Below are 11,378 nucleotides of genomic sequence, written 5' to 3' on the forward strand. Positions count from 1 at the left end.
TATATATATATATATATATTTTATCATCCTCTTTTGACAAGATTAAATTAGTTTTTCTTTTTTTTTTTTCAAATGAAAAGTCCAATACTTTTACTTTTTAGAGTGGGGGTATGTATAGCGCTATAGCTTTATCATAAATTCATAATTACCCTATCATAATTAAAAGATATAGTTGAAAAAAAATGTTATGCACTTTTTTCCTTTTTGTATGACAATGATTTTTTACACATTATAATCACTTGCTATATTATGTGATAAATCTCAACTTGCAAACATTACATATGTCATTGTGAACGTGATAATCAAAATTTTTACGTATATTTTGATTATTTTATTTAGTAAAGCTGACAAAATTAGTATAACTTAATAGCCATTCCTATAGTTAAGCTATATTAGATTACTTTGGAGGAGAGAAAAAAAATAAAATTCTTTTATATACAATCAAACATAATTTACGATCACATAAGAGGAAGAAATGCAAACTTGGATGGAAAATAAAAACTGATTTCAAATATGATCAAATCCCAATATATATTATTGGAATCGGGTGAAAAACGAAAACGGATAACAAAATAGAGCTCAGATACACATTATCTCATCTTATAAATCAGATGTACGTGACGACCCAATCGTTCACAATTTATGCAAGTAAACGTCATTGCTCTGAAAATGCACCAGCCGTGAATCGAACCCGGGTCTGTACCGTGGCAGGGTACTATTCTACCACTAGACCACTGGTGCCAGTTATTTAACATACTACTAATAGTTTAAATTATAAATAATTCCTCATTTATTTGACTAAAAATAAGGTGAAACGAACAGTTTCTTTCTAAATATGTTTATTTTAAATATATTAAGTAAATTCATAATATAAAAATTATTTAGTTAACTATAGAAATTTTGTGAAACTCGTAAATATGATTCTAACTTCTACTATGATTACAACATTAGTTGTCTTATAGGACCAATAAAGGACATTAATCGGCAAGAAGCAAAATATTTATATATATGTATAGTCTGAGTGCGTATAAGTTGTCGGATAACACTATAAAAGAAAAAAAATATATTCAAATTTGACTTTCATATTTAATTTTTTTTTACGTTATAAAATTTTGCACCAAATCAAAATAATTGAAATGGAGGAATTATATATACTACAATGTATATCGAGTCGCTTTATCTCTATAATTTTTTAATGTAAGTTTGACATTAATCGTGATTGAATTCGTCACATGAAGCTTGCGCAGACACACAATGATTGTATTAAAAACTAAATTTATTATATAAAGAGCAATTTGCGATAGCCCTCAAAAGTATTAAAGGTGTGTTTGGTACAGACTTAAATATTTTCTGTATTTTTTCTCCTAAATTTCTAATTGGTTAAATTTTTGAAGGATAGCTTTTTAGAATAAATAAATTTCCTTAAAATGACAAAAATAACTTTCTCTATTAGTTAAGTGGGGAAATTAATCAAATTTCATAAATGAAATTTCATATTCACTATTTTTTTTAAGCATAATATATAAATACACTCTTTAATTTTGCTTCATTTTATATTTATTTTCTTCAACTTTGAGGCTGCACAAGTAGGCACTTTAAATTGTATGAAGTTAATTAAGTATGTACATAAGTCATACGTGTCATAATACACATAGGATACCGTGTACGATGAAAATTTCTACGTAGGATGCCACATAGGAAAAATGTGTCTATTTATTTAACTTTATACAAGATTAAATATTTACTCGTACACATCCGAAATAAGTTAAATGACATATTTATGTATTATGTCATTCTTTTTCTATCCATCCAACCAGGGTTGGATCGAGGAGGGGGCGATAGTGTTCATTCGACTCCTTGATAAAAACAATTACACTAAAAATATGTGATATTTATTTTATTTTAATGTATATATGTCGATTTTCGAATTTTTGGACATAAAACTAAAGATGGACTCTGTAATTTAAGGTGAATTTAAGTAAGTGCAAATCCCTAACACTATTTTTTTAAAAAAATTTCTTAATATGAAAATCTTAAATTCATCGCTACATACAGTACTCCCATCCCATTCCATCCCTCGACTATTCTACCCAGCTATCCTTAAATCTTCATGCATATATCTCGTTGTGTTTGATCCCCATGCACCTCATTGCGTTGTATTTTGCTAGATTATATTAAATTATTTTGAGTAATAGTATTTTAATTTATTTATGTGCCAAAAATACTAAAACCATTTTTATTATCCAAAAATATATTTTCTTTTCTTACCAAACACACCCTTAAAATACCTTTATTTTATCATTCAAATTTCATATTACATAATTTCATTTTCCTTGATGACATCAAACTCTGTTTTTCTTTTTCTACAAAAAGCAATTCAAGAATCGAAAACAGAGAGAAAAAAAAAGCTTCATCTTTCAAATCCATGGCGACTGTTAAGCTTTTTTCACTTTCATGTCTAAGAAATGAGAGCAGTTATGGGGATTTTTCCTCAAAGGCACATTATCCATCAATGCCCAAATACCCAAAGGGTTTTTCTGTATCTTCTGGTGAAGAAAAAAAGGCAATTTTTTCAGTTAATGGTATGAGTTGTTCTGCATGTGCTAGTTCTGTAGAAAAGGCAATTAAAAGACTTTCTGGGATTAAAGAAGCTGTTGTTGATGTTTTGAATAACAAAGCTCAAGTTATTTTTTACCCTACTTTTGTCAATGTGAGTTATCTGATTCTTGATTTTGAGATTTTTAGTTGCTGAATGAACGTAAAAATTTGATCTTTATGGATGTTATAGTGGATTATGGTAATGATTTAGGCTTACTAGGTAGAAATTCTACAAGGGGTATCCAGGTTTTTAAGTTTTTATTTATTTATTTATAAACGTCGTGTTGCATGTATCTCGACTAATTTTATGGTACCTGCTATCCTTCACCAGCATAGATATCAGATAACTCTGTCCACCTAGGCTGTGAATCAAGGTTTAAGATTCTTGAATAACAGAGTTTAAGTTATCTTTTGCCTTAGCTATGTCAATGTGAATCCTTTTTTTTTTTGGTGTGTGTATGTTTATTTCAAACTAGTTACTTCAAGAAGAAATTTTCTGGGTTATTTCTTAATTGGTTAGAGAATGTAAAAAATTGATCTTTGGAAGTTTTGGAGGATTCTGCTAATGATACAGGCTTATAGGGAGAAATTCTACCATGGTTTATGGAGGTCTAAGATTCTTGGACGACAGAGTTTGAGTTATCTCTTGCCTTAGCTATGTTAGTCTGAGTCCATTTTTTGCTCATTTCTACAACAACATACCTAGTGTAATCACTCAAGTGGGGTCGAGTGTATGCAGAATTCAGAACCTTATGCCTCTACTTCGTGGAGGTAGAGAGTTTGGTTCCAAAAGACAAACTTATTTCTGCAAGAATTTTCTCATTTTTTTTTAATTGTTGAGAGAGTACTAGTTTGTTTCATCAAGTTTTGCTGGATTCTGCTTATCATATGGACTTATTAGGTAGAGTTTGAAGATTTCCTTTGTATTTTATTTATGATTATTATAGAAGTAAGCCACTGCACTGAATATGTTATGTATGTTCTAAGCATCTTGGTTGTTTATAGAAGTGAGTTACTCCATTGAATATGTTATGTATGTTCTAAGCAAACTTGTTAAAGTCAAGGTCTTTGCTCCCCTTTGCTCTTCCTTTAAGTTTTTACTTTTGGCTGAATGTTGGTTGTGTTGGATGAAGTGAAATTCTGTTGTCTAGTCTATTTCACCCTGAGTTTGTGCAAGAAAATATACATCAAACGACTCACCAAATTGTGAAGATTGTCGTTGTACATGGTGCTCCGACTCTTTAACTTGCAGAAACTTCGCTTGTTTCTTCTATCACTTAGGACTTTGTGCTTTTATGGATGTCTATTTTGAATTTAGCATGATTGAATATGCTTTGAGCAATGAGCTTTATTTGGAATTATATTCATCTGTTTCAGTTAACATTTTAAACCAATGATGTTGGTTTAAAAGGATTGTGATTAGTACTATGTTAAAGCTGCATTTACATATTAGTACCAAGTACCCTGCATTATGCAGCAGTAAATCTAGAAGTAGAAATCAATTTTGTTTCCCAGACTTGTTTAGCATTGCAATTTTTTAATATCATCCGACATATTAGTACGAGAAAGCCATGAACAATGTACTTCTACTTCTCAAAGAATTACTATAACTACAATTTTTTAAGTTGTAGGATCTTTAGATGAGTGGTTTGTTGAAGTTGCTAAGAACACTTGCCCAATTTGTAGGAGGAAACAATCCTTGAGACGATAGAAGATGTTGGATTCGAAGCTACGTTGGTTACAGAAGAGACAAATGAGAAAACATCCCAAGTCTGCCGGATACGTATAAAAGGAATGACCTGCACTTCTTGCTCCGCAACTGTAGAATCTGCTTTGCGATTGATCCCAGGTGTACAGAAAGCACAAGTTGCATTAGCTACCGAGGAGGCTGAAATCCAATATGATCAGCGGATATTAACTCACAATCAGCTTTTAGAAACCATAGAAGATACTGGATTTGAAGCGATATTAATTAGCACTGGAGAAGATAGGAGCAAAATCTTGCTGAAAGTTGATGGAGTACATACCGAGAATTCCATGAGCATTATTGAAAGTTCTCTTAGAGCACTCCCAGGCGTTGAAGACGTTGATATTGATCCTGAGCTGAAGAAGTTATCTGTTTCTTATAAATCAGATACAATAGGACCTAGAGATTTTATTCAAGTAATTGAGTCAACTGGTTCTGGAAGGTTCAAGGCAACAATATTTCCTGAAGGAGGTGGGAAACAATCCCATAGACAGGAGGAAATTGAATACTGTCGTCGATCCTTTCTCTGGAGCTTGGTTTTTACAATTCCTGTTTTCTTGACTTCCATGATCTTCATGTATATTCCTGGTTTGAAGGATGGATTGGATATTAAAGTCGTGAACATGCTTAGCGTTGGAGAGATTTTGCGGTGGGTGCTTTCTACTCCAGTGCAATTCATCATTGGACGACGTTTCTATTCTGGTTCGTACAAAGCACTGCGTCATGGTTCTGCAAATATGGATGTTTTGATTGCTTTGGGAACAAATGCAGCCTACTTTTACTCGGTCTATTCGGTGTTAAGAGCTGCTACTTCTCCAAGCTTCAAGTCTACTGATTTTTTTGAGACCAGCTCAATGCTCATTTCCTTCATTCTACTTGGGAAGTATCTTGAAGTTTTGGCCAAAGGAAAGACATCTGAGGCCATTGCTAAACTCATGAACTTGACCCCTGAGACAGCCTCATTATTACAGCTTGATGACGAAGGAAATGTGGTGAAAGAGGAAGAAATTGATAGCCAATTGATACAGAAGAATGATGTGATCAAAATCCTTCCCGGTGCAAAAGTAGCCTGTGATGGTTTTGTCATCTGGGGACAAAGCCATGTAAATGAGAGTATGATTACAGGAGAATCTCGGCCACTGGCCAAAAGGAAAGGCGACATGGTGATTGGAGGGACTGTGAATGAGAATGGTGTTCTTCATATTAGAGCTACTAAGGTTGGATCAGAGAGTGCTCTTTCACAGATTGTTAGACTGGTTGAATCAGCACAAATGGCTAAAGCTCCCGTTCAAAAATTTGCTGATCGTATTTCTAAATATTTCGTGCCACTAGTGAGTATTAACCGGCTTCCTGTAAGATTTATGTTATCATCTTATGACTCTGAGAGTTGGTGATCCCAATTTCAGGTTATTATTCTCTCCTTATTTACTTGGCTGGCCTGGTTTTTAGCTGGGAAGTACGACGGCTATCCTAAATCATGGATTCCATCTTCTATGGATAGTTTTCAGCTTGCCCTTCAATTTGGTATATCTGTAATGGTCATAGCGTGCCCATGTGCCCTTGGTCTTGCTACTCCAACTGCTGTCATGGTTGGCACAGGAGTTGGTGCTTCTCGAGGTGTCTTGATTAAAGGCGGGCAAGCTTTGGAAGGCGCACAAAAGGTAGCACTGAAACTTCTCAACTGTGCTTCCTGCAATGCCATATCATAAAAATTAAAATCATCATATGTTTTCTGTAGGTGGACTGTATTGTGTTTGATAAGACAGGGACTCTCACAATGGGTAAACCAGTTGTTGTAAATACAAAGCTCTTCAGATCTATGGTACTTCGAGAATTTTACGAATTGGTTGCGGCAGCTGAGGTACATTACCAGCCCCTATTGTGTTGTGTTTTCTTTTTTGATATTTGCCCTACTAGTTCTATCACCCTTGTTAACTTAGTCATGTTTCCACTGCCCTGATAAAATAACATATAAAGCTGTTCATTGGGCCTTTCATTTGTCACATAACATCCAGTTAAAAGTTTTTCGCACATATCTTTAAAGCAGTTTATGTACATAATTCTCTGATATGTATTTCCTAGTGACTCTTATTAGGCTAGATCATACGAGATGCTCACTCGGCTTCAATTTGTCTGTCTTACTTTCCTGTTTATTCCATCTAAAAAAGAACGACTTTTTCCTTTTTTGGCAACTCTTCAATTCGACCACAAGATTGAAGGACATTTTGGTTTTTCTAATATAGTGAATGCTAGTGTTTATTCATGCCAATACATGAAACTGATAACTAACTCTTGAATTTCAGCTAAATAGTGAGCACCCCTTGGCCAAGGCAATTGTTGAATACGCTAAGAAGTTCAGAGAGGATGAGGAGAACCCTCGGTGGCCTGAAGTCCAAGACTTTGAGTCTATAACTGGACATGGTGTGAAGGCTGTTGTCCACAACAAAACGTTAATAGTTGGAAACAAGAGCTTGATGTTAGATCAAGGTGTTTCCATTCCAGTTGATGCCGATGAACTTCTAGCAGAAGCAGAAGAATTGGCTCAAACTGGAATTCTTGTATCAATCAATGGTGAACTGAGTGGAGTTGTTTCTATATCAGATCCAGTGAAGCCCGGAGCTCGTGAAGTCATTTCTCTTCTTAAGTCTATGAAAGTCGAGAGTAAGCTAGTTACAGGTGACAATTGGGGAACAGCTAATGCCATTGCTATGGAAGTTGGTATTAGTGATGTTATTGCAGAAGCAAAACCTGAAGACAAAGCCGAAAAAGTGAAGGAACTGCAGGTAAAATTTCGGTGCCATGAATCTGCTGAAAGATAAAGTGATAAACACATTTTGCTTTTAAAGAATTAGCCTAAGTTTGCCTGAGTTAACAAATGGCATAATACATAACTAGACACATAAAACTCAGTCTCAGTTGACAAGTAAGCACTTCAACTTCGAAAGTGCACATCTAGACACCTCAACTTGTCTGCACTGTGTTAGTTGAGCACTCCAACTAACAAAATGATCATCTAGACACATCACTGTGGGGACGAGTTGGAGCGTATTATTAATTTTGTCATGCTGGTGCTTAAAAGTCATCTTAATTGATCAACAGAGTTTGGGAAAAGTTGTTGCAATGGTGGGAGATGGAATCAACGACTCGCCAGCACTTGTAGCAGCTGACGTTGGAATGGCGATAGGAGCAGGGACAGACATAGCTATTGAAGCAGCTGATATTGTCCTAATGAAAAGCAATCTTGAAGATGTTATAACTGCTATTGACCTTTCCAGGAAAACTTTTAGTCGAATTCGCCTGAACTACTTTTGGGCATTTGGTTATAACCTTCTTGGCATTCCAATTGCTGCTGGAGCTCTCTTCCCCTTTACCGGATTCCGCTTGCCACCATGGGTAGCAGGGGCAGCAATGGCTGCTTCTTCAGTAAGTGTTGTATGCAGCTCTCTTTTGCTAAAGAATTACAAGAGGCCTAAAAACCTTGATAATCTTGAGATTGGAGGCATAACAGTTGAGTCATAATTTCTGTAAATATATTGAAAGGGTAAGCTTAGGTACAACACTAAAAGTTGTCGTGAGGCGACCTTTTATGGATTCAAGCTATGAAAACAGTTTCTCGTAGAAATGCTGCATATATTAGACGCTTGACGCATAGTGGGAGCTTAATGTATATTGCAAGTTAATAAAAGTAAAAATTGTGTGTATACCAATATGTGGTTGCTTTTTGAATCACTAATCCAATAAATATTCTTGTTGCTTCATGATTTCATAGCTTTATTTTACATGATATATACTTTTGAAAAGGAGCAGTTGTCATAAAGTTATTTGACAAGTAAATGGAACATTTACAAGTCAACTTGCTTTTGTATAACAAGTATATGAATTAACCGAACATGATTCAACGTCTACTATATATACATATAAATTTACGTGTACTATATATCAGGTTCATATTGAATCCCCTAACCCCAAGCTGGCTCCGCCCTTGATTATACCAAATAGAAGTATGCGTTCATCTATAACATGAATAATAGATATAAATATTCTGAATCAATCATATCGGTGTTTGACAAATTTTAAAAAAGTATGATTCTCTAATTAGGCTTTTATGTATTTTTTTTAATGACCTATTTAAGAAGATGAGCTTACGTGTTGACCTGATTCGTATAAATAACAAAAAAATAGTAATTAGGAATTACTAAATTAGTAACTCAATTTAAAGCATATGAATTTTTGTTTAATTAAATCATAATGCCTTTGTTGTTGTAATACCAATATAAATAAATATTTATAAAATGAGATTAGAGGAATTGTGATAGTACAGTACTATTTTTCTTTTTGCAAATAATATAGTACTACTGAGTACTGATTATAAATCTAAGTTGTGTATTAAAAATTAACTTCATAATGCAGAAGTGTACCACTTTTGTTAGCTTTATTTTAAGTATTAATAATTGAAACAAATAGGCGCTTGAACAAATTAAAACTTTAGGCAGAATATATCAAGCATAAACTTATCAGTCAGTAAACATTTGGCAGAGAATAGTCTGGTGGACTCTCTTACTTGTATCGGATTGTATTATAAACTCTTCTACTTAGTTTTTTGTCATCTGGACCCTTATACTCAACATAACACAATATATTAAACCTAATTAGCATGTTTACTACGTAAAGTATGATCTTGTTTGCAAAACATAAGAAATCAAAGTATTTTTGGGAGGAGCCAGGGCTCTGACCGCATGCCTGTTGAAGAATGAGCCGGCGACTCATAGGCAGTGGCTTGGTTAAGGGAACCCACCGGAGCCGTAGCGAAAGCGAGTCTTCATAGGGCAATTGTCTGATCATTCTTATGTGGCATTAATATAGATGAGTTGACAAGATAGTGTAGTTACACGCCTGCAAAGGCAAGTGAACATGATATTTGAAATTTCAACTTTTACTTTTAAATTATTAAATTTATTTTTTTAAAAAAATAAATTTAAAAAGAAAAAAAACTCTATCTTCTTCCCCACACTACCTTTATCTTCTTCCCCACACCATCTTTTTTCAAGCCACCCCAACCCCAACCTATTTTTTTTCTTATCCACACCCTATTGTTATTTATCTTCATTTTTCTTTCACTTCTTTCTTCTTTCCCCCACCCATCCCTATTTTTTTCCGCTTCAATCATCACTTTCCCTCTTTTTCCCCTCCCATACCTGAATTTCTATCTTTCTGCCTTTCCTTGCTCCTTTTCAACTTCTTTCTTGTTTTTTTTTTGTTACCCTAAATAAAAAATGAAATTGGTCGAAAATTTTTGACATAATAAACAAAGAAAAATCAGAAATTAGTGGAGTTGTTGATATCTCTAATGAGTAACTTGACCTCATTTGGTGTCAAAATTATTCTTGTATTTGTAAGCAATTTGGGGTGTGAAATAGTAGTTAGCATTGGATTATGAAAAGTTTGGTTAGATCTGGTTGTTAGGTGGCTTGGTTGTTGTTATTGTGGTTGTTAGATGACTTCGATTGTTGTTACTTTGATCTCGCCGGCAAAAATGGCGATGACACCGATAAAAATGGACGCCGCTGTAAAAAATGGAGACGACGCAATGGCTCCATCGATTTCTCCAGCATCGACGAGATCCTCTACCTTGTTCCGACCAGTTTGTATTGCTATCCATGCTGGAAAATCAGAAATGCTATATTGGGTTTTACAATTGAATTCTAATGGGTTTTACGACGGTGGCTTGGTGGTGAAATAGTGAAAATAGGGAGGATTAGAAATGTCAATAATAAATTAAAATAGCACTAGCGGGGAGTGAAGTAGTTTCATGATTTCATCAGATTGCTGGATTGTGAAAAAATCGAAGAAGAAAAAAATGGGGATATGGAGATGGTGGAGTTTTGACAGTGATGGTGGGTTAGGGAAGGTGGAGGAAAGGTGTACAAAAATAATTATTTTATTTTATTTGATAAAATAGATTTTTTTAAATTTATCTTTTATTTAATATTTTTACTAATAATTAAAAAATTATTATGAAGAAAATTATGACTTGGCATTAATATATATGACATGGATATGACATGGATATAAATATCATCTATGTAAGGGAGAGTGAGATACACACATGGTCAGAGGGATTTAAAAATCTCATTTTGATTAAGTTCAGGAGTCAAGATGACAAAAATCTAAGTAAAAGAGTCCATAACACAATCTGATACAAGTACGAGGGTCCACCAGACTATTCTGTCTAAATTTTATTTAGATATTTGAACTATGACATGTTTCAATCGAATACGTGTTTCTATATTAGCCACTTTTGGCTCAATTTTTTTTGTGTGTATTTTCAAATTTCAATTATGTAAATAAATTAATCATAAAAAATATGTTGAGCTGAAATTCACATATCTACTTTAGTACTCTACTTATTAACATGAAAATGAAAAGATGAAATCCAAATTGATTGAAAAAAGAATCACATTAATAGAAAATTCTACATCAAATTTTTATCTTTTATAAAAACATCCTCTATCATAGTTGTTGCATTGTATTACACAATTTTTTACGAACATCAAAGTAGTGATGAAATATTCAGTTAATATGAAAGTGATGATATGGTTGTTGATGAAAATGACGAACAATTGACTAGGTAACAATGTTATGTACTTTGTCTACTTCACGATATATGGAATTATGCGTGTTGCACTCACTCCAAATTATCACATTGCTCTAGTGTCATGGACATAACTTGTTATTTGTTGCAACGAAGATCCAATTGACTTGTAATACAAACTTATAGTCAAGTTTTGATAGTTTCTAAAACTTATGGTTATAAATCATATTTTCCAAAAAAAGTGAAATATGTTTTCCAAATATTATGACCAAATACATGGTGAAATTTCACCAAAACAATATTTGCCAAAAATATTTGAAAATCTATGGCCGAGCACTAAGATGAGTGATAGTTTGAGGAGAGGTACCTATAGATCTTATAATTAATGATAAAAATTTATTCGTCCTCGATATATGATTGGGATTTGGGGTGGGGTGGGGG

At 33.7% G+C, this 11,378-nt stretch overlaps 1 protein-coding gene and 2 non-coding genes across 3 annotated transcripts; 1 reads left to right on the top strand and 2 right to left on the bottom strand.

Moving 5' to 3' along the window:
* Positions 1-575: 575 nt before the first annotated feature.
* On the bottom strand, positions 576-664 carry LOC114078512. Its single transcript, XR_003580192.1, has one exon. It is a non-coding gene; the product is annotated as a small nucleolar RNA snoR114 (small nucleolar RNA).
* A 6-nt stretch (positions 665-670) lies between these two features.
* On the bottom strand, positions 671-741 carry TRNAG-GCC. The gene has a single exon. It is a non-coding gene; the product is annotated as a tRNA-Gly (tRNA).
* Positions 742-2,343: 1,602 nt separating this feature from the next.
* On the top strand, positions 2,344-8,106 carry LOC107027151 (probable copper-transporting ATPase HMA5). Its single transcript, XM_015228330.2, has 6 exons — positions 2,344-2,710; positions 4,285-5,676; positions 5,752-6,006; positions 6,084-6,206; positions 6,649-7,128; positions 7,445-8,106. Exons 1-6 carry the CDS (start codon positions 2,426-2,428, stop codon positions 7,862-7,864), a joined length of 2,955 nt encoding a protein of 984 aa, XP_015083816.1. The 5' UTR covers positions 2,344-2,425; the 3' UTR covers positions 7,865-8,106.
* Positions 8,107-11,378: the final 3,272 nt, after the last annotated feature.

The sequence above is a fragment of the Solanum pennellii genome, chromosome 8 (genome assembly GCF_001406875.1).
Source record: "Solanum pennellii chromosome 8, SPENNV200".
Lineage (NCBI taxonomy): Eukaryota > Viridiplantae > Streptophyta > Magnoliopsida > Solanales > Solanaceae > Solanum > Solanum pennellii.